The sequence below is a fragment of the Balaenoptera musculus genome, chromosome X, assembly GCF_009873245.2.
Source record: "Balaenoptera musculus isolate JJ_BM4_2016_0621 chromosome X, mBalMus1.pri.v3, whole genome shotgun sequence".
NCBI classification, from domain to species: Eukaryota; Metazoa; Chordata; class Mammalia; order Artiodactyla; family Balaenopteridae; genus Balaenoptera; species Balaenoptera musculus.
Window position 1 is genome coordinate 1,599,440 of NC_045806.1, and position 24,176 is coordinate 1,623,615.

General features: G+C 48.1%; 1 protein-coding gene across 2 annotated transcripts in view; it reads left to right on the forward strand.

The window, feature by feature from the left end:
- The first annotated feature begins 17,987 nt into the window (after positions 1–17,987).
- The window catches only part of CD99 (CD99 molecule (Xg blood group)), a 34,673-nt gene continuing 28,484 nt past the window's right edge, over positions 17,988–24,176 (forward strand). The window contains exon 1 of one of the 2 annotated variants that reach the window (XM_036839189.1): positions 17,988–18,135. In XM_036839189.1, coding sequence (XP_036695084.1) covers positions 18,069–18,135 — 67 coding nt within the window. In that variant the 5' untranslated portion in view covers positions 17,988–18,068. The remainder of the gene's footprint in view (positions 18,136–24,176) is intronic. The other variant, XM_036839188.1, reaches the window with a different exon arrangement.

The following is a 24,176-nucleotide window of genomic DNA, read 5'->3' on the forward strand; positions in this document are numbered from 1 at the left end:
TTAGCAAGGGCACCATTAACAGTTGTGATCTCCCCAAGAAGAGAGTGATTGTTGTTGTCATATTTTTAAAATTTATTTATTTTATTTATGTATTTTTGGCTGCATTGGGTCTTCGTTGCTGCGCGGGCTTTCTCTAGTTGTGGCGAGCAGGGGCTACTCTTTGTTGCGGTGCACGGGCTACTCATTTTGGTGGCTTCTCTTGTTGTGGAGCACAGACTCTAGGTGCGCGGGCTTCAGCAGTTGTGGCTTGCGGGCTCAGTAGTTGTGGCTCGCAGGCTCTAGAACACAGGCTCAGTAGTTGTGGCACAAGAGCCTAGTTGCTCCGCGGCATGTGGGATCTTCCCGGACCAGGGCTCGAACCCCTGCACTGGCAGACAGACTCTTGACCACTGAGCCACCAGGGAAGCCTGTTGTTGTCATTTTAATCGTGCCTGAATTTTAGCTGACATCCTGGGGGTGGAAAGTTCTGTGGGTGATTCCCATTTCTCAGCCAAGGTGAGAAGCAGGGGTCTTACCTCCTGTGTCAGGGGAAGAGGCATGGACACCTGCACAGAATCAGAGTGTGGAGTGATGGGAAGGCAATCAAGGGCGCCTACTATAAACGTTTATGTTGAATCCCTTCTGCCTATCGACACCGGTCGCGGTGCATAGCCCCAGAGGGAAGAAGACCCTGGAAGAAGCAAGCATTGGGGAGAGAGTGAGGCTCAGGGCCTGGGTCCACCCCACCCAGGAAGGTTCCAAAAACTCTCAGGCAGCTCATTTCTGTTTCCTCTTTGGAGGGCTGGCTTTGGCAACTCATTCATCCAATCAAACATTGCACAGATAGCTACCGAGCTAACCTGTCTCAGAGAGCCAGCCCAGAGGTGGAGACACAGGAGAAAGAGATGGCTGGAGCCACCCAGGGAGGGCATATGAGACAAATCCTCGTGAGTGACGTCAGTGAGCGTCACCTTAAGGGATGCGGTCAGCAAGAAAGGGGTGAATTTCATTTCAGAACGTTTGCTCTGGGAGCAAAGGATGGATTTAAGGAGGACCAGATCAGAATTGCAACGATGTGTCCTGAAGGCCAGGGGGTCTGGATGATGGGCAGACAAGAGTGTGAAGGTGACAAGGAACCCAATGGTGATGAGTTCATGGAAGGCTATGCAAGATAACCAGGGGTCATCTTTGTCAACTCATTCATAAATTCTTCTGGGGGATAAGCACCGAGCCTCACTTTGCCCCACCGAGCATGTGTGTGTGTGTGTGAGAGAGAGAGACAGAGAGAGAGGGATTTAGGGTGATTTAGCGGGGAGGAGAGAGAGGTGGCAGGGGGCATTTGCTGAGGTGTGAGAGGGAAGGAAAGAGTTCCTCCTTGAGACCTCCCTGATGGTCCAGTGGTTAGGACTCCGAGCTTCCACTGCAGGGGGCACAGGTTTGATCCCTGGTCGGAGAACTAAGACCCCACATGACTTGTGGTGCGACAAAAAAAAAAAAAAAGATTTCCTCCTTGGAGGAAGGAAGAGGTTGCCTACATCTATTGCCCTCGTGTGAATTACAAGACTTGGAGTGTCCTATGGGATCTGGCTTGGATGGAGATGCCCACTGGGTACCATATGTGTGATGGCGGCCATGCCAGTCTCCATGAAACAAAGGTATTCTGGTCTCCTTGTACCTGGAGTCCTATGGAGGGCCAGGAAGGGGAAGAAAAAAGCAATATTCTCTTCCTGCCTCTTGAAAAAAAGCATCACGGGCACCATCTCTTCCATGCAAAGGAGAAGAGGCACTCCACTCGCCAGTGTGGTGGTTGTCGACATTCCAGTGCAGATGGTCCTAGACTGTGTCCAACTTTCTTCAGGTTTGAGATGAGTGCGTGAGGATTCAGGTCTTCAGGTCTGAAGCACGTCTCATCTATTTGGGGAACGTGCACTTAGGAATAGGATGATTTATGCTTATGCGCTGGGCAGAGGGGTAAAGATGGGGGTGATGAAGAGAGACAGAATTGCCCACTACTGGGGCAGTCTCCGGTGAGACACACATGCTATTTTTTGCCTCTGGGTCTGTGCTGTGTTTTTAAAAATATCTGTGGCTGATAAAATAACAAAATACTCAAAATATAGGAAAAATAAGATCCCTAAGATACCATAAAATATCTTCGGTTTATAGAGATCACCATAATGCATCTTCAATTTGTAAAGGCTTCAAATAGATACATATAGAAACTGAACGATAGAGTGAATTTTATTCTGATCAAAAAAAGAATAAAATTTTTTTTTGTTCTTTGGAAGATTCCTAAGAAGGAATAAGATTTGAAATATCAATGCTTACTATAAAGTTGCTTAAAGAAAAAAAACTCAAAAAAAAAAAAAAAAAGATCCATGGTAATGGCAAGAAGCTTTTAAAACATCAATCTGCTACCTGATCTGACCATTTTTCAGTTCCTGAAAACAAAACCTGCACCAGAGCAGGAAATCTTACTAATCTTCAGCCCTTCATTCTTTGTGGTTAAAAAAAGCCAGATTGAGAGCTGCACAAGATCTCCATGGAGAAGGTGAAAACAAAACAGCAGAAGCAAGAAGGGTCAGCGGGAAGCCTGAGCTTAGCCATGCGGGGACCCAGCGGCAGCCAGGGTGGGGCAACGGGCAGGCATCCGGGTGCAGCGGGTATCTGCTGCCTCTGTAGAGTTTGCTTGCATTCCACTTGGTAGTGAAGCAAACAAAGCCCTGCAGAAGTACCTTCATTTGTCCTGACCCCAAGACAGGGGTGCTCCTTCTAGACCAATAAATATCTTACTTTAACACCACGGTCGGAGGGAAAAGACGGACCTAGGGTTTTCCCTGAGACACATTTACTTAATTTATGATTTAAAAAAATTTTTTTTTAATTTTTAATTTGACTCATTTTATATTGGAGTAGAGTTGATTTACAACATTGTGTTCGTTTCAGGTGTACAGCAAAGTGATTCAGTTGTACACATACATATATTCGTTCCTTGTTAGATTCTTTTCCCATTTAGGTTATTGCACAGTACTGAGTAGAGTTCCCTGTGCTACACAGTAGGTCCTTGTTGATTATGTATTTTATATATAGTAGTGTGTATATGTCAATCCCAAACTCCTAACTTATCCCTCCATCCTTAAAAAAAAATTTTATTGAGGTATAATTGATATACCATATTATATATAAGTTTCAGGGGTACAACATAGTGATTCACCATTTTTAAAGGTTGTACTCCATTTAGAGTTATTATAAAATATTGGCTATATTTCCCGTGTTGTACTAAATATCCTTGTAGCTTATTTGTTTTATACATAATAGTTTGTTCCTCTTAATCTCCTCCCCCTATCCTGCCCCTCCCCCCTTCCCTCTCCCCACTGGGAACCACTAGTTTGTTCTCTGTATCTGTGAGTCTGCTTCTGCTTAGTTATATTCACTAGTCTGTTGCATATTTTAGGTTCCACATATAAATGATGTCATATAATACTTGTTTTTCTCTGTCTGACTTATTTCACTAACATAATGCCCTCCAAGTCCATCCACGTTGCTGCAAGTGGCAAACTTTCATTCCTTTCTCTGGCTGAGCCGTATTCCATTGTATATTAATTTACGGTTTGAGGATGGACTTTTGTGTCTCAAGAATTATGTAGGTGGGCATTTTCTTGGGCCCCATGGGAGGCTGTGATAGGAAGAAAGGATAAGGGGATTTGAGATTGAAGGCGCTGGGCTCTCAGCGTGGGGTACACGCTTATGCATCAATGCCACCCCGCCCCCCGTGAGAGGAAGGCAATGGGGTGGCCGTGCATTGCTTGGAATGCACACTAGTCCCTCTGGGGAGGAGCAGGGCTGAGAACACCTCCCTGCCACCGCCCATAAAATCAGGTTTCTCCAGGCAAGGAAGAAAGGGAGTACCTTGGGTCCGGTTCCCCAGAAGCACACCCTGAGGTCTGCTTTCTTGGGAGGGCGCCCTGTGGGCTCAGGACTGGCCCTCGGGGAGCTCTGGAGGAGAAGCCACTCCTCAGAGGTCACCAGACACACCCATGGCAGCCCCGGGCGGCCAGCGGCTCAGGGCCCTGGTGACAGCAGGTCACAAGATCCCCAGGCATGACCAGCTCACCACCCAGGGGACGCAGTGCTCCAGTAACGCCAGCCTCTGGGGAGAGTCACCGGTCCAGTGGGTAAAGCACCCGCAGGCCGGGAAGATGGAGCTCAAAAAAGCGAAAAGGATCCCAGGGGAGCTGGATGAGGCCACTCGATGGTCAGCTGGGTGGACAGACGCCCCCTGGGTGAAGGGCTCAGTCAAACAAGACAGGCCCTAGCTTCAGACCCCAGTGACAAGTCTGGGTGGGAACCTGGACTTCTGACCAACCAGCTATAATTTCAAGGTTCCCAGGAGCCCTCTTTGGTTTGATTAATCTGCTACAACGGCTCACAGAACTCAGGAAACTTTTACTCACTAGATCACCGGTTTATTGTAAGAGGAGCTAACTCAGGAACAGCCAGATGGGACCGATGCAGAGAGTGAGATTTGGGGACGGGGCAGGGGACCCCGACACCCCCTCCAGGCTGCCCTTCTCCCCAGATCTCCACGGGTTCACCAACCTGGAAGCTCTCCCAGGCCCATCCTGTTGGGGTTTTATGGAGACTTTGTGACCTAGACATGACTGATTAAGTCATCGGCCATTGGTGATGGATTCAACTTCCAGCCCCTCTTCCCGGCCCCTCCCGGAAGGTCAGGGGTAGGACTGAAAGTTCTAACGCTCTAATCACACGTTGGTTGCCCTGGAGACCAGCCCCATCCTTAGGTCCTTTCTAAAAGTCACCTCATTCACATAAGCAAAGACGCCTTGATCTCTCGCGTCACTTAGGAAATCCCAAGGATCTTAGGAGCTCTGGGCCGAGAATGCGGACGAAGACCAAATATCTAGCTCTTATGCTAGATCACACTTTCCCAGGCAGGCAATTGCACGTCCCACAAGTTGCTCTCCTGGTTTGACAAGGGAGCAGCTGAAGGGCTTGCAACTTCTCTGAGTGAGCCTTTCTTTTCATTGGAAAGGTTCATTCTATTGCCTTCCACCCATGTCTGTGGGTAGCAGGTCAGGGACGGGTCAACCCAGCTAAGGGATGCCGGGTACATATTTCAGGCTGCGCCAGCCGTCTGACCACTGTCGTGACTAAGGCACCTTGGTGGTGGTAGCCCCAAAGCAGCCACAGACAGCACGTGAAGGAGTGACCATGGCTGAGTTCCATTCAAACTTTACTCATGGACACTGAAATTTCAATGCCGTATCATTTAAAAAAAATTGAGATATAGTTGATGTACAATATTATGTAAGTTGCAGGCGTACAACATAGTCATTCAAAGTTTTTAAAGGTTATGCTCCTTTTATATATTCCTTGTGCTGTACAATATATGCTTGCAGTTTGTTTATTTTATACATAGCAGTTTGTACCTCTTAACCCCCTTCCCTTATCTTGCCCCTTCCCCCTTCCCTCTCCCCATGGGTAACCACTGGTTTGTTCTCTGTATCTGTGAGTCTATTTCTTTTTTGACTTATTTCACTAACATAATGCCCTCCAAGTCCATCCATGATGTTGCTGCAAATGGCATTATTTCATTCTTTTTTCTGGCTGAGTAATATTCCATTGTATATATGTACCACATCTTTATCCATTCCTCTGCTGATGGACATTTAGCTTGTTTCCATGTCCTGGCTATTGTGAATAGTGCTGCAGTGAGCATTGGGGTGCATATGTCCTTTCAAACTATGGTTTTCTCTGGATATATGTCCAGGAGTGGGGTTGCTGGATCATACAGTAGCTCTATTTTTAGTTTATTAAGGGACCTCCATCCTGTTCTCCATAGCGGCTGCCGCAATTCACATTCCCACCGACAGTGTAGGAGGGTTCCCTTTTCTCCACATCCTCGCCAACGCTTGTTATTTGCGGTCTTTTTGATGATAGCCAGAATGGCATATCATTTTCATATAATGTCATGAAATATTGTTCTTTGGATTTTCTTCTCAACCATTTAAACATGTGAAAACTACTTTGTCCACCTCACAGGCTGCACAAAATTCAGTGGTGGGGGGGTGTTTGCCTTGCTGGCCCCAGTTTGCTGACCCTCGATGAAGTTAAGAAGTTCACGGTTACCTGCAAAGCTCTAAGCGTCTAGGATGGATTCGTTCATTCCCTCATTCGTTCATCTTGTTTTGGGGGCCCGCTCTGTGGCTGTGTCACTGATCTGAGCCCTTGAGATACAGAAGGAAGGTGACATCAGAGAGGACAGCAAACAATTCATCCAAAGGATTGGAGGCGAGGAAAAACTATTTTCTTCTGTCTCCCTTCGTTTCTCCAGCTGGGGTCCGATAAATTAGAATGGCCAAGACAGAGTGAGAAGTGTTAAAGACAAGGTGCAGGCCCCAAATGAGCATTTCTGCTAAGCCTCACATCCCCCAGCGGAGACTTAATTACGGTTGGTCTCTCCCAGGAAGGAATCTCAAACCAGTCAATCAAGAAAGTAAATGGGTAGATGCCAGGGGCCCGGGTTTCGGGGGAGGGGGTGAGGACGTGGAAGGAGGAGTTAGTGTGTAATGAGGACAGAGTTTCGGTTTAGGAAGGTGAAAAATTCGGGAGATGGAGGACGGTGAGAGTCATACAACAGTGGGCTTGTACTTCGTGCCGCTGAGTTGTGCAGTTAAATATGGCTAAAATAGTATGTTTTGTATTATGTGACTTTTACTTCAATAAAAAAACATAAAAAGAAAAAAAAAGAATCACCTGTGAGCCCTACAGAGGTATTCTGCCTGAGAGGTCCCTGCTGTCCCCTGAAGGAAAGTGACCTTGCCACACCGAATCCGCTGTTTTCCTGGTCTAACTTCCTTGCCCTGCTCTCTTCTACCTGCAAAAGTGTTTCATTGTGTACAGCCCCTTGGAGCTCCTTTCTATCTGCTGGATGGGAGGTTGCCCGATTCATGACTCATTAAATCAAGCCAGAAAGACCTTTACAATCGACTCAGTTGAATTTTTTAAAAATTGGAACTGGTTTATTATCCTGGATAAGGTAAAGTGCAAAGTTTTACCAATGTTTTTCTTTAAAAAAAAAAATACTTCTTTTGAAGTATAGTTGACTTACAATGCCGTGTTAGTTTCAGGTATACAGGAAAGTAATTCAGTTTTATACATACATATGTGTATATATATATATATATATATATGTATGTGTATGTATACACTTTTTAAGATCGTTTTGCTTTATAGGTTATTACAAGATATTGAGTAGAGTTCCCTGTGCTCTACAGTAGGTCCTTGCTGTTTATCTATTTTATACATAATGAAAACGTTTGAAATATTGTGAGAATGACCAACGTGTGACCCAGAGACACGAAGTGAGCAAATGCTCTTGGGAAAAACATGCAGGGTTGCCTCAAAGCTTTCGTTTGTTACAAAAAACCAAACCAAAACAAAACAAAACAACTGCTCTATCTTAGAAGTGCAATAAAATGAGGTCTGCCTGTAACTGCAAACAGAAAGAAAGGAGTTCGTGGTGTTTGGCTGCCTTCGCTGTCACTACAGATAAATCAAATCTGGAAGACACCCCCGCCCATACACACACCCACCTCCTTGACTTTGCAAGTGTTTTCTCTCAGGGCGTGTCGTGACCCGGTGTCACCCTGACCGGAGCACACTGACTGCCAGGCAGGCCAGCTCCAGAGGACGAGGGACATGTGATTTTTACGTGGCTGGTGATACCAAATGTCTTCCAGATGCTGGATGACCCATTTTTTAAAAAGTCTAATTCGTCATTAGAAAATGAAAAAGTATATGGGTGTCCTTTTCATTTTCATTGAGTAAAAGTCGCCTTTGCTCACACTGATTTTTAGGGCCATTAGTTGGTTGAAACTTGGGGACCCCTCAAAGACATGTGGGAGGCCCTGAAATAGTCTAAGCCGAGGGAGTGTTGAGATGGGAAATGGAATTTCGAGGCAAATAAGCACGGCAGCTGGAGTGCTCTCCACGTGTGATTATTAATGAACGGTTCCTGACGGGCTGCGTGTTGAAAACATTAACAGAGCAGATTCACCTGTCCTGGGAGATGAGGAACTTTATCTTATTTTATTTTGTTCTCTTCTATTTTTTCTTTTTTTTCTTGGCTGTGCTGGGTCTTTGTTGCTGCACGCGGGGTTTCTCTAGTTGCGGCGAGCGGGGGCTACATTTCATTGCGGTGCATGGGCTTCTCATTGCGGTGGCTTCTCTTGCTGCGGAGCACGGGCTCTAGGCGCCTGGGCTTCAGTAGTTGCATCACGTGGGCTCAGTAGTTGTGGCTCGCGGGCTCAGTAGTTGTGGCTCATGGGCTCTAGAGCGTGGGCTTAGCAGTTGTGGCACACGGGCTTAGTTGCTCCGCGGCATGTGGGATCTTCCCGGACCAGGGCTCAAACCCGTGTCCCCTGCATTGGCAGGCAGATTCTTAACCACTGCGCCACCAGGGAAGTACCTCTATTTTTATTTGTTTTATCTTATTCTCGTCTATTCTACTTTATTCTTACTTTATTCTATTTATTTTACCTTATTTATTCTTATTTTATTCTTAGTCGCACTTATTTTATTCTATTTATTCCGTTCTATTCTACTGTTCTTATTTATTTTGTTTTATTTTAGTTTAGTTTAGTTTTTCACAATTTATGGGATTTCTTTGTATCCCAATTTAAGCAATCCAACTGTAATCCAAGTATTTTAAGACAAAGGGTAAAGATACTCCCTGCCTTGATATTTGATGAAATTGTGAATTATTGATCATTTTTAAGGTATAGTAGTTTTTAAATATGAAATTTCACCTTCAGAGATTCTCAAATATTTATTGATCATTTTTAGGGTGTAATAGTTTCTAAATATGAAATTTCACTTTCAGAGATAGTTACTCAAATATTTGCAGATGAAGTTTTATGATGTCTGGGATTTGTTTGTAAATAATCCAGGGTGAGATGAGGAATAGATGAAACAAGACTGGCTGAGTTTACAAGCGCATACTATTCTTCTGACCTTTGAAGAAAGGAACCTCCTATTTTAAACGAAACATTGAAAAACAGATTATATGGCGCACTCACAGGGGTGACAGGAAAGGAATTTGCTGAGTGGAGTATGACTCAGTGATGACTTGACACGTCCTAGCGAATGTCGGGCCATTAAGAAGTGGTTCGTGGGCTTCCCTGGTGGCGCAGTGGTTGAGAATCCGCCTGCCAATGCAGGGCACATGGGTTCGAGCCCTGGTCTGGGAAGATCCCACATGCCGCGGAGCAACTAGGCCCGTGAGCCACAACTACTGAGCCTGCGCGTCTGGAGCCTGTGCTCTGCAAAAAGAGAGGCCGCGATAGTGAGAGGTCCGCGCACAGCGATGAAGAGTGGCCCCTGCTCGCCGCAACTAGAGAAAGCCCTCGCACAGAAACGAAGACCCAACACAGCCAAAAGTAAATTAATTAATTAATTAATTTTTTTAAAAAAAGATAAAAATTTACAAAATTAAATTAAAAAAAAAAAGAAGTGGTTCATGAAGCCCATTGCTCATGGCGGGCTGAACAGAATGGTGACAACCTTCCCACGTCTGGGCCACTCCCCTCCCCGTGAACCCCAGCGCAGAAGCAACCTCAGAAGACATTTCCCAGCTTCCCTTGCAGCTGGAGGAGGGGACCTGAATCCTGGGGTCTGTGACCAGATGCATCTGTTCCCAGGCTTTTCATGGGGGGCTCGAGACACAGCTGGAAGTCAGTCTCTCCAGAGGCAGAGATGAGACAGCAAGGCTGAGTTCCCGGGGCTGTGGTGCCCAGAGGAATATCCTCACAGGCCAATTTTGGGGTTTGCTTTGGGGGCATTTTCCTGGCTGCAGGGTCCCAAGGCTGGTTCTCCAGCTGAAGTCGTTTTCTGATAGTGCATAACTAACTAGTGCAAATTTAGCATCTTAAATCAACACACATTTGTTATCTCATGGTTTCTGTTGGGCCAGGAGTCCAAGGCTGGCTTAGCTGGGTTCCTGCTTCAGGGTCTGAGCAGGCAGCCATCCTGGGATAAGCTGGGCTGTATTCTCATCAGATGCTCAGCTGGGGTCAGGTCCACTTCTTGTGGAGTTTGAGGCTGTTGGTGGAATTCATCTCCCAGCAGCTGCAGGCAGGGCTGATGCTTCAGTATCTTGCTGGAAGCAGCTCTCAGGCCACCGATCCTTCTGTATCATGTGAGTTCCTCTATCTTGGTCATTTACCTCATGGCAGCTTGGTTTGCCAAAGCCAGTGACTAGAGGAGAGAGAGAGAGAGAGAGAGAGAGAGAATGAGAATAGAGCTTTTCTTGCTAAGAAAGCTACATCGTGTGTAATCATGGCAGGGATATGCCATCCTTTTTGCCATATTCTCTGGGTTAGAAGCACATCTCAGATCCCACCCACACCCAAGGCAAGGGGAGTATACAAGATTATAAACATATAAACATTTCATATCTGGGCACCCACCGGCTGTTTTAGCAATTCTGCAAATATCCAAATTCCTTTTTTTTTTTTTTTTTTGCAACATCATTCAGAATTCTATTCTTTTGCTTGCACCTAAGAAACTTAATAGAGGACAGATCAACAGTGCAGCAGAATGACCCAAAACGACACTTGTGTCCCTTAATTATTTCTGCCTCTGACTGTCCTGTGTCTCTCCACCCTCCCTCACACACACACACACAAAAAAACGATGATGTGAAGAAAGGCATGTGAGTGCAGAGAGGATATCGTTAAGACCATGGACTCATCATTGTTTTATGGGAAAGACTGTCCGCACGGGTCTGATCTTTGTGTGCGTTTCCAGGGGCTGCCATAACAAATTACCTCAAACGAGGTGTCTGAAAAACAACAGGAATTTATTTGCTCATAGTTCTGGAGACCAGAAATCTGGAATCAACAGGTCAGTGAGGCTGATTCCTTCCGGAGGTTCTGGGGGGAGAATCTGTTCCATGCTGCAGCCTCCACTTCATTCGTGTGGCCTCAGAGGCCACCTGTGTCTTCACATAGGTCTTCTTGGACCACCTCCTGCCTATCACCCTCCATCCTCATCACCCTCTCTCTCCATCACCCTCTGTATTTGTCAGGGTTCTCCAGAGAGACGGAAAAAATAGGATATGTGGACATACGTATAAGAGAAGATTTATTATAGAAATTAGGGACTTCCCTGGTGGTCCAGTGGTAAAGAGTCTGCCTTCCAATGCAGGGGACGCAGGTTCTATCCCTGGTTGAGGAACTAAGATCCCACAGGCCACAGGGCAACTAAGCCCACGCACCACAACTACTGAGCTCGAGCACCTCAACTAGAGAGCCCGCGTGCTGCAAACTACAGAGCCCACACGTTCTGGAACCTGAGCACCACAACTGCAGAGCCCACGTGCTTTGGAGCCCACGTGCCACAACTAGAGAAGAGAAAACCCGCACGTCACAACTAGAGAGAAGCCCACGCGCCCCAATGAAGAGCCTTCGCATCACAAAGAAAGATCCCGCATGCCTCAATGAAGATCCCGCGTGCCACAACTAAGACCCGAAGGAGCTAAATAAATCATTAAAAAAAAAAAAAAGAAAGAAAGAAATTGGCTCATGGTTATGGAGGCTGAGAAGTCCCACGGTCTGCTGTCTGCAAGCTGGACACCCAGGAGAGCTGGTGGTATTGTCAATCCAAGTCCAAAGGCCTGAGAACGCTGAGAAGATGGATGTCTTTGCTTAAGCAGAGAGGGAGCAAATTCCTCCTTCCACCATCTTGTTTTTCCATTCTAGCACTCACTGGGCTGGATAAGTCCCATCCACATGGGGTTTGACCTCATTCTTTTGGCTTCCAGCTTTCTGGAAGAGTCTTAGCCAACAACTTTACACTCTTGACATGGCCTCAGATGTAAAATTAAAGCCACATGGACTTGCTTGCTGGCATCTGTTTTTTGTGTGTACCACCAAAAATGAAGTATTTCTTACTCATGATCATTTCCAGTCAGTGGCATTTAAACAGGAAAAAATTACGTTTTTGACTGTGAAACATTTCCTGTGACTTTTGGCTATACTAGTGTTCTAGTTGTGCTTTTTTCTTTTTCTTTTTTTTTCTCTTCCCTGATACACTCTCTTTATATTAAGAAGCACCAATATTTCAGATATAATTAAAGACTATTTCAAACACTCCTATATACATTTTTTTAGTCTCAATTTTCTAACATCAGCTCGATGACAGATAGATGAGGGAAAAAATGATTCCTACCAATGAGAAATGCTGACAATAAGAAATAAAGTTCTAGGGGGCAGGTAGCTGTGTAGGTGGGGGCTTGGAGGAGGGAAATGCTTGTGGGCTTGGCCCTGGTGACTGCCAAAGGCCAACGGGTCAGGTGCTGCCCAGGCTTGAAGATTAAAGCCTTAAGCTTGAAAGGGCACTAGAGCTGATCTGATTCAGGGTAGCAGACTGGCTGAATATACACCAGATTGCAAATTTGTCAATTTTGGCTGACTACCCAAGAATAATTTAAACATCATGAGAAAGTCTGGTGGACATGATTCGGTGTGGCCAGGTGCTAACAACATTCATCCATCCATCCCTCCATCCATCTGACCTTCCTTCCCTCCATCCTCCCACCCTTCCATCCATCCACTCACCCATCCATCCATCCATCCACCTACTATCCATTCATCCATTCATCCATCCTTCCATCCATCCAACTGATACCCACTCACCCATCCACCCATCCATCCAACAGCCATCCATTCACCTGTTACCCACTCATTCATCCATCCATCCATCCAACCAGCCATCCATCCAACTGTTACCCACTCACCCATCCACCCATCCATCCAACCAGCCATCCATCCACCTGTTACCCACTCATTCATCCATCCAACCATCCATATATCCTTCCTTCCTTGCTAGCTTCCTTTCTTCCTGCCATCCACTTTGTGTACGTGTGAGACTTCAAGTTGACCATCCCATATCCTTTATCCCTTCTTCCACAGTACGGAGCTTTGATTTTATTGCGGGTGATGATGTAGTAGACATTGTTGATGCTCCCCAAGCCTGGACACCTGACTGCCAACAGCTATGAGTGTTGGCTATTAACTGCCCCTTCTTCACAGAACGGTCCTGGCCTGAAGATGAATCACCTCACCCTAAAGGTTATGCCCATATACCCCCTTCCTAGGGTTGAAGGCAGTGCCTGGCCAACGACTGACGACTGGGGAGGACAGAAGCCTCTCTGGACTCTAGGAGATACATTCCATGCCCCAGAGTGCCCGGCAGGGTCAGGGTAAGCCTCATCCCCAGCTGACTCTACCTCCTTGCTCAACTCTTGCCCACGTCCTGGCCAGACTGCCTAACTTTCTCCTCCCGGGAGCTCTCCCTCCATAACCCGTTGGCACAAGAATGCCCATCTCAGGTTCTGCTTCTGGGAATGCAACTTGAGCCTCTTCTTTCTCACCGGCAGTACTTGATATTTTCTGCCAACTCCAGGAGGGCACTCTGCTCATATATTTTCTGGACTTCAGGCTTCCCATGGTCCTGTCTGTTCTCACTGCTTCCACGTCCAGGGGTGAGAGGGGAGGTCAGACTCCATCCTATTAAATTACTATCATATTTCCAGGACCTCCTTCCTGAACTAGGTCACACTATAGGACATTCTCCAAATTTCCACTCTTACAATTTTAAAATACATTTACCTCCTATTCAAAAATAATACAGTACAGAAAATTTAGAAAACACAGACACCAAAACATCCCTCATAATATAAGAACTAATCCCTACTAAAGGTTTAGTGTGTATCCTGCTATTTATTTTCACTTATTTGTAGAGAGTTTCTATAGAACATGCATTGGCTTAGGCTGTGCCTTTAAGATTTAAGAGTATTTGCAAATCATTAAACGTTCTTCTACGATGCTTTCAAATGGCTGCAGAGTTTCCCAGTACACACTGATTTCCTGTAGTGACTATAGTTGTTTTTTGTTGTGTCTGTTTTTACTGTTTTGCTGTTGTAAAGAATATTCTTGATGGATGGAGGTTGTTATGGACTGAATGTGTGTGTGTTCCCGAAAACACACACACACAGAAGCCCTGATTCCCGAGGTGATGGTGTTAGGAGGAGGGGCTTTTAGGAGGTGATTAGGGTTAGATGAGGTCATGAGGATGGGGTCCCTGTGATGGGATTAGTGTCCTTATAAGAAGAGGAAGAGACACCAGAGCCGTCTCTCCATCTTGTGAGGACACAGCAAGAAGGCGGCATCTGTAAGCCAGGAAGAGAGCCTTGCAAGGAACTAACCTGCCCATGCCATGATCTCAGACCCCCAGCCTCCAGAACTGTGAGAAATAAATGTCTGTTCTTTAAGCCGTGTGTGAGTGTGTGTTTTAGAGGAAATACATACATATGCATGAATATCTGGCTTGGAGAGCAGGTTATGAATGGACCAAAGTCAGATGAATTAGCAGTTAAAAACTGAAGAGATAGACGAAGTCCCAGCTTAAGACGGGGAGTCACCAAGGGTAACACTGAAACACAGAATTGCCCTTTGCATCCATCAAAAATGGTCCAACCTTGGTCACGTCCTGTGGTTCAACCAGTATAATGCACGTGTTACTGAACCAGGTTTGTTTGCCTGACACCAAGCAAGCCAAACGCTGTGATGCTGAGGTTTGCAGCAGAGAGAAAGGGTTTATTCACGAGGCAGCCAGGTGAGAAGACAGGAGAAGAAATCTCACATTGGCCTCCCTGAAGGCGAAGGGCTTAGGGTATTTATGGGGCAAAGCTGAGGTGTGGGGAGTGTGTGGAAAGGTGACTGAAGATAAGAAAAAAATGTGGTGATCACATTGGTCAGAATGGCCATCATTAAAAAGTCTGCAAATAATAAATGCTGGAGAGAGTGTGGAGAAGAGGGGACCCTCCTACACTGTTGGTGGGAATGTAAATTGATACAGCCACTATGGAGAACAGGATGGAGGTTCCTCAGAAAACTAAAAATAGAGCTACCATATGATCCAGCAATCCCACTCCTGGGCATATACCCAGAGAAAACCATAATTCAAAAGATACATGCACCCCTATGTTCATAGCAGCACTATTTACAATAGCCAAGACATGGAAGCAACCTAAATGTCCATCGACAGATGGATGGATAAAGAAGATGTGGTACATATGCACAATGGAATATTACTCAGCCATGAAAAAGAATGAAACAATGCCATTTACAGCAATACAGATGGACCTAGAGATTATCATACTAAATGAAGTAAGTCAGAAAGACACATACCATATGATGTCACTTATATGTGGAATCTAAAATTTGACACAAAAGAACTTATCTACAAAACAGAAACAGACTCACAGATATAGAGAACAGACTTGTAGTTGCCAATGGGGTGGGGATTGGGGGAGGGAAGGACTGGGAGTTTGGGGTTAGCAGATGCAAACTAATATATATAAGATGGATAAACAACAAGGTCCTACTGTAGAGCACAGGGAACTGTATTCACTGTCCTGTGATAAACCATAATGGAAAAGAATATAAAAAAAAGAATGTGTGTGTGTGTGTGTATATTTATATATGTATTTATGTATAACTGAGTCACTTTGCTGTACAGCAGAGACTGGCACAACACTGTAAATCAACTATACTTCAATAAAAAAAAATTAAAAAAAAAAAAAAAGAAAAAAGTGAGTTGATCGTCACTCTGCGAAGGTGCAACTAAGGTCCAGGCTTCTTCATGGGACCATTGTTCAGAAAATGTTGGCATTAGCTTGTTCTGAGGGTTGAGTTTTTGGACCTGGGATGTGAAAAGGTCATCAAGTGGACTCTCATAAATGCCCAGTTGGAGGGTCTGTAGTCTTGACCAGTCTTACCCGGCTTGAGCTCAAACTGGACACAGCTGAACCCAAGTTCCTGAAAAATAATTCAGGCGAACATCTGACAGTTTAGGCTCCGTGATGCTTGGGGAGCATGTGAGCCTTTTTGTTTTCTGGGGGTTTTTTTTGGTAGCAACAATTAAAGTGATCAGTGAAGGCAGGTTCCAAGTTCATTATGTATTAAGCACGTTACAGTTGAATGCATCTAACTGATGACTCCCCAGGGTTCCCCACTCGGAGCAAGAGGCCTGTCCCCAAATGCGATCCAGCCAGCTCCCAGCCCAGCTTATGGACTTCACATGGGTTCTATGGTGTTTGGATACAAGTGAGGAAGCTTTTTCAACTAATTTAATTTTCATTCTGGAAGTTAGAGCTTTTTGAAGCCAAAGCATCTGCATGATGTTATGGAAATTTTTATTTTGAACTAAGGAAGGCAGCACTTAAAAAAAAAAAGAAAAGTAGCCAAAAGTCATCTTAATAAATTACAGAAGTCTTCAGAATGCCTCTCTGTAGGGACATAAATAAAAAACCTCCAGGCCTGGCATTCAGAGAGCAATGGTGCCTAAGGTTATGGCTGATGATGGGGACTCAGCCCCTCAGTGACCAAATGCACACAGCCTCCAGAAGCTTCTAAAAAGAGCAAAGTGTCAGCCGTGGTACAGCTCAATTGTCAGAGGTTGGAGATTTGCCAGGTAGGGCCTTTCTTTTGAAGGTAACTGGGGTGAACTGAAAAGTTCCCAAGGAAGGGTCTTTGGAATTTGACCTTGGCAGGAAGCACATGGTTTCTTTTATCTGTGCTTCATTCGGGGGCTGACTTACCTCAAGGTGCCAAAATGGCTGCAGCAGCTCCAGCATCCCCTTCCTCACTCAGAAGTGCCCTGGAGGTCCTCTTGTTTACAACTGCCCAGGGTCCATACCCTCTATGGGCTCCAAGACTGTGGTCTGGGAAAGGGAAAGTGGTAATTGGCAGAGTCAAGGCTGAAAAGCGAGGGGTAGAAAAAGATATATAGAGAAATTTGCATGGAGGTAGGGGGCTCTCTGACTGAGTGGTCAACCCAGGTTAGCTACAAGAAGGGACACTTCAAAGGCAGGTTTTTTGGTTTTTGTTTTCCCCCGAAAATGATTACATTACCTTCCTGCCTGTAGACTACAATCATGTGTTGGGGTTTCAGTTGGCCAAGAAAAAGAACCACCTTCTCCCTGGGTCCAGGTGTGTTTGTTCAGACTGCTGGTCTTGTAAGATAAGCAGTCTGGGGGCCCTGGGGTGTGGGTCCAGGCACCTCTGGCCAGATGTGTGTCTGACCCAGGGGGTACACGTGTCCGTTGTGTATGGCGGCAGATGGCGGCGTTAGGCCAGGTGTCAGGAGGGCAGGGAGGAGGGGCCCTGAGTCATCCCGGGAGCGGGAGGGGCATGATGGGTAGGACCTGGCCCTGGATGGGTAGGGTCGGTAGGGTCGGGAGGGTAGAATCCCGGAATGTGACTCAGGGCTATTTCTCAGTCTGACACCTTCGTTCCAGTGTCCTGAAGGAACACGGATAGAATTTTAAGCTAGTGTCTTAATTTAAAAAACATTGTTAAGCCTGGGACAGGGAAGGGCACCCACACTGCAGCTGTGGCTTGTGACTGTCGCCAGAGATGCCCCTCCCACCCCAACCTGGGCGCCAGCTGCCTCGGATGGGGGAGGGGAGACATGTCCCACCCCTCCCCACCTCCGGCTCGGCGGGGAGACGTTTCCGGAGCGCGGAGGCTTCTGCAAAGGAGGTCCTTGGTCGGGCTGGGAAGTAAGGGCGGCCCTGCGCCCCAAAACCCCTACCCGTGCTCTGCCTTCTGCTACTCCAGACTGGACTTTGGGGACCGCGGGCTGTTGCACCCGAGGCAGGGGGTCCACCCTTAGCAGACCCCGGAGCGGGGGGCTTCACTCCGTTATCTAGAGAGGCCGCCCGGGGGGGGGTCCCCGTTAAGGAGGGGTGGAAGGGTGGAGACGCGGCCGTACACTTTCGGATCAGGAGGAAATGGCCTCGCCCCGCCTCCCGCGCGCGCGCCCTGCCCCTGCGGCTCCCCGGAGACCTGGGCCGGGGCGGTCGCCTGCGGGAAGGGCTGGGGCAGGGGCGGGGCGACCGCGCTGCACCCCGCCCCGGCCCCGCCCCGGGGGGTGTCCCTCCCGCCGCCGCCGTCCGCGCGCCACTCCCGGGACAGACCCTGCGCGGCGCGGCGCGCACCATGGCGCGCCGGGTGGCCTTCGCGCTGTTGCTGCTCGGCCTACTTGGCACCCAGGTGCCCACCCGGGGTGAGTGAGCGGCTGCCGGTGGGGCTCACGGGGGCGCGGGCCTGGCTTGGGGATCCGCGTCGGGGCCCCAGGGAAGGGCCGCGGGAGGGGGTCGAACCTTGGGGCACGGACGCTCCGTGTGGGGTGGACATACTTTGGGGGGCATAGTGCGTAGGGCACGCAGTTTGGGGGGCGCACTGGGGGAGGATGCAGCTCGGGGGCGCGCTGTGCGGGACCTACACACCTTGGGGGGCGCATGGCGAGGGACGTACTTTGGGGGCGCACTGTGTGTGAGTGTGTGTGGGGCGCGTGGAGGGGGACGCGCCGGGGACCCCCGAGCCCTCCTTCCCGCCGAGAGGGACCCGCTGTGCCAACGGGTGGCCAACGCCCCAAGGAGGCGGCCTTACCCTTTCCTCCCCGCTTTCTGCCCGGGCGCCTTTGGACTCACTCCGCAGGCGGAACGTCAGCGTTTGTTTTCAGATTCACAGACTCTTAAAAGTTGGGAGGCCCCTGGGTGGGGCGGCGGCGCCCGAGTCCCCCGAGTCGCCCTCCCCCCGGGGTTCCCTTCAGTTCCCGGGCGCGCGTGTGCGCCCCTGCGGCCGCCCCGCGCCCCGGCCAGAGCGCTGGCAGGGCCCGGGCACCGCGTCTTTGTTCGGGCGCTCGGTGGTCCCCTCCGGGCGCCACGCCCTGCGGCCCGGGACTAAATTTGGACTCGGCCGGGGAGCCTGAAACCCGGGAAAGGGGGAGGAAGGCAGGAAAAACTCGGAGCTCTAGAAACGCCCAACAGCTCGTGGGGTGTCCGGGCCGCGGGGACTTCTGGCGAGCGCGCGGTCGGGTGCAGAACGACGCCGCCAAGGGACACGTATTCTCAGCGGATCGTCCGTGTGTCCGAGTAGATAATTCGGAAAACTGCACCCAAAAAAGTGTCCGGAGAAGGACAGGACGCCCGGGACGCCCACACTCCCCAGCCAACCTGGCCTCTTTCTGCTTCTTGCCTGCGTTTTTCTTTCTCCTTTTAAAATGGAAGTTGAGATCCTGTTTTCCTGTCTCCCTCTCTCTTCTCTTTTAAAAGGAAAGTTGGGATCCTGCTGGGCGTGGCTTAAAAAACAGGTTTCTCCGACTAACGGTTGTTTTCTCTCCTTTATATGGTTATTTTTAAGTGGACAGCCACTAGGGCAGTGTCTTTCAGGAGTGGTCTGATCGGTGGTGGACACATTTTAGGAACCAGACACAGGACAGAGAAGGCCTGGTGTTTACCTGGAAATTTCCAGCTAAGCGCTAGAGGTTGAATGTTGAGCCCTGGTCCCCCACCTGATGTTTATTTTAGGGAGGATTTGCTAATTGATATCTGCATTTTTAAAATGTGTGCCATGTGTCCTAGGAGTTGTGTGTTCGTTGCAGGCTTTAGAAGAAATTCAGCCTCATCCATGGGGACCTCTTGGAATAGTTTACAGCTTGGTGGGGAGGGCCTGGGATGGGTTTCCTGTTTCTCTCTTTTCTGCCCTAAATCCCACCTAGCTGCCTCACCACAGAGTTCTTCATTAGTTTTGTTTTTGTTTTTGTTTTTGTTTTTCCTGCTGTGTGGTTGAGTCACACCTGCTCACGAGAATTTTTCGTGCGTCCCCCTGGCTACACCTTCATTCATGTTTCATGAGTTAATTCCCCTCCGAGCCCTTAAGTGTGTGCCGCGCCCCAGGAAGATGGGTCACAAGGGAGGGGTTCTGGTCGCCCAAGAAGGTACCATCTGCTGGGGGAAGGGAAACATCTCATCAGGCAGATAGGACACAGGGCCAAAGAACGGTGACAGTCCCACAGTTCAAGAACTCAGGGGTGGAGAACACAGTCTTGGCCAGTGTGAGGGTTTGGCTGAGTTGGAAGCTGTCTCTGGTGACAGTTGTTTTTTGCTTGTTTGTTTTTTAACAGGTTTCACATACAAGTTATATTCTACCCTGTATATAAAATGTGTAATGTTTAGAAAAAACCCAGAGCACCGTTAGCCTAGAATTGCCTGATTTCTATGCAGGTTGCTCCCAGCTACTCTGGGTTGCAGCGGGGGGGGGGGGGGGGGGGCGGGGGAGGTGGAGAGCCAGCCTCGCCCCAAAATAGCAGAGGGAGGACAGAGCCTTCATACACGCTGATCTCTTGGAGGGCGCCTCCCCCTCCCCCGCCGGATCCTTCTGGGGTCTGAGGCAGGGAACGGACTGTTCCTGAGATACAAACGGGGTTTTATCAGGAAAGTTTGCTTTCGAGTTGCTGAAGTTCAGGACACACTTCCCTATAGAAATCGGGGTTTGGCTTCGTTTCCATTCTGGCTGCAGAAGTCCATTGAGTCAGGGGTAGATCTTCATCGGGGTGCAGTATAGCACTGGCCTGGTTTCCGAGGCCTTGGGACCCAGGGCTCTTGTGTTCCCAGGTTTTTCTGGAAATCCCCGTGGGATAGTGTGGAGTGGAGAGACGCAGGGGCCCTAGAAGGAAAGAGGCAACTTCGGCTTTCAGTAGAGCACTGCACTGCTTCCTCCCGCCACCAGGGACACTAGGCCATGTCTGGAAATGTTTGTGGTTGTCTCAGCTGTAGGGGGCGTGCTCCTGGCACGTGGCGGGTGGAGACCAGGGAAGCTGCTCCACAGCCCGCAGTGCCCAGGACGCCCCGCATCAGAGGGTCCTCCAGCGCCAGATGTCAGATGTGCTGAGGCTGAGAAACCCTGACCGAGCATGGAGACGTAATATCAATCATCTAATCTCTCTGTCCATCCATCCATCCATCTATTTGTCTACCTATGGCTGTGGTTTGCAACCTGGGATGACTTGGTCCCCCAGGGGGACATATGACAATGTCTGGGGACGTTTCTGGTTGTCACTGGGGGGGAGGGGAGCTCCTGGCATCCGGTGGGTGGAGACCAGGGAAGCTTCTCCACAGCCCACAGGGCACAGCACGCCTCACGTCAGACAGTCCTCCAGCCCCAGATGTCAGTCGTGCTGAGGCTGAGAAACCCTGGAATTTCTGTCACAGATTCCAGGTTGTTGGTAGCTGGGGGTTTGGATTCAGTCATCTTCCTCCAGGTAGGACGTTCACATCCCGGGCTTTAAAACTCCTGGTACCTGGGCGACCTAAGTGAGGACCGGGTGGGAAACGGGTCCAGGAAGGTGCTGAATCCAGGACCCCACGCTCCATCCCAGCCTCTGTACACTAGCCAGTGCTGTTTGAAAATCCAGAAACGCCTAGGGAAAGCGAGATTTCCTGAGCAGCTGACCGGTTTCTGGGGATTCCCTCATCATCCCCACCCAAGCGGGTGTGGGTTTCTCCAGCTTCCCATCCAGCTCTGCCTGTTTCTGCTTACCAGGCAGAGAAAGTGAGTTTCATTTTCCTGCCTGCGTGTTTGGCTCTGATAAAAAGTTAATTGCGTGTTATTTCCTTCAGGGCTTTGGCTCTTTCTTCATTCTCAGTTTATGATAGTTCAACCCCACCCCCTTTTTTTTTTTTTGCATCTGGAGATATTAAAAGACTTAATTTTGGGGGGGTTTCTTCATGGGTGGGGGATGCACTTCTCTTCATCTGGATGATATGCTAATTGTTCAGAAAAAGAATGCAGGTGGTCGAGTAGTTAAATCCATCCGACGTGTAGGATGCAGGGATTTCACGGATGAAATCTGGAATTTTTTCCAGCTGAGGTTTTCCTCCCAAAGGAGACTGACTACCACACACATGGAGCCCATGTATTTGTTCCTACTGAGATTTTCCAATCACGGTGGCTTCTTTTAGGGAGAAAAGAATCCCATGCCGTGTATGACTTACAGACGGGGTTAGAAAGAAGACGGAGGTCGTCTTAGAGGGGGTGAGGTGCCAACTCATTCAGTGTCCTGGCTTTCCACGGAATCCTTCAGACACCCAGCTGTTTGAGGACGCCCAGCCCTGGTGGCAGTTGGGGAGACACATCTGGCACAAGACATCTCGCTGAGTCCCCATGTGGCTTGTTCTGACACCCGGGTGTCCGTCCCACGTAAATCAGTGGAGATTGCTTTTTGATCTCCTTTGCCAGTTCTTAGGGTTAACGATGGACTGTGTGTTTACAGATCTCCAAGAGTCCTTTTGGGGGGATACAGTGGTTTTGGAAGTGTTTTCTGCAAACAGAGGGGTGTTTTCTAACCCTCAGAGGATGACACGTACTTGAAAATGAACTACCCGCAGGCATAGTTCATAGTTCATCAACATGGGTTTCATGATACAAGTCACGGCAGCCCCTTTGTGGCGGTAGTGTTTACCAGAGCGTCTTTGGTGGAACAGGGAAGGTGTTGTTGGGGAATTAGAATTCAACCCAGCATCGACCCAGAAAGCCTCTCTGCCAAGGTAGAAGGGAAAGAAACCCATTTTACGATTGAGTAAGCATGATATCAGGATGTGACAGGGATCACAGGTGACCCACTAAGGCTGCAGAGACGCACTTTTAAAAGCAGCTAAGTGAATGTCACCCATTCTGTACAGGTTGTCAAAACAGGCTCCTTTAGCCATTAAAAATATTTACCCACCTTTGAAAAGGACAGAGAAAGAGCTTCTGGAAGCAAAGGGCGAGGGAAGAGAAGTCTCTTCCTTTGTTTCCACCAGGGCTTTTATTTTTAATTTACAGTCACCCTTCCAACCTTACAGGACAAAGACCCACATCACACACACACACACGCACACACACACACACACTTCAATCACAGTCAACAACCATGAATATTCTGTTATATTTGTGTCCTTCTGGGAGAATGGCCAGGTTGTGTAGGATACACAAATGGTTGGTCTTACGAAATGCTGCCATATTGCTTCTGATTTTGGCTTTATCTTCCCAGGGAGTTCTGGTTGACCACCCAACACTAGATGTTCTTTTTTTTGTTTGTGCCTAATCTCTTGGGTGAAAGAGGGTAACTAACCAGAATTCCTGTGTGTATTTACCTAACTAATGGGACAGGCACACCTCAGAGAGATTGCGGGTTCGGTTCCAGACCACCCCAGTAAAAGCAAGTCACATGAATTGTTTGGTTTCCCAGTGTATGGAAAAGGCATGTTTACATTAGACTGTAGTCTGTCGGATGTGCAGTGACATTACGTCTTTAAAAAAAAAACAATGAACGTGGCTTGATTGAGAAATACTTTATTTCTAAACAATGCTGACCATCTTCTGAGCCTTCAGAGGGTTGTAGTAGTAACATCAGAGATCACCGGTCAAAGGTCACCGTCACACACATATCATAATGGAAAAGTTTGAACGATTGCGAGGATTACCAAAATGTGACACAGAGACACGAAGTGAACAAAAGTTGTTGGAAAAGTGGCACCAATAAATTTGGTCGAAACAGGGCTGCCGCATACCCTCAGTTTGTAAAAAACACAGTAAAGCTAAACGCAATAAAATGAGGTCTGCCTGTGTCTTTCACATCTGCATCTGTATCTGTCCACATAGGGACACAGGAGTTGCTTTTCTTTTTTTTTTTTTTTTGCTTTTTGGAATCTCCTGTTTGTATTCTTTGCCTAATTCTTTTTTTAAATTAATTAATTAATTTGTTTATGGTTGCATTGGGTCTTTGTTGCTGCACGTGGGCTTTCTGTAGATGCGGCGAGCGGGGGCTACTCTTCGTTGCGGTGCGCGGGCTTCTCATGGCGGTGGCTTCTCTTGTTGCGGAGCACGGGCTCTAGGCGCACGGGCTTCAGTAGTTGTGGCACGTGGGCTCAGTAGTTGTGGCTCGTGGGCTCTAGAGCGCAGGCCCAGTAGTTGTGGCGCACGGGCTTAGCTGCTCCGCGGCACGTGGGATCTTCCCGGACCAGGGCTCGAACCCGTGTTCCCTGCATTGGCAGGCGGATTCTTAACCACTGCGCCACCAGGGAAGCCCCTCTTTGCCTAATTCTTACGGCACTTTTGGGTGTTGGTACACGGCTGTGTTAGTTTCAGCTTTGTCTTGAATGACTCGGTGTGGCCACTGTCTCGCTACTCGTATTATTTTTAAAAAATCTCGTAAACAGAAAACCAGAAACTCCCTTTTTTTTTTTTTTTTCTCCCCCTAGAGTTAGATATAGGCCCTCTAAG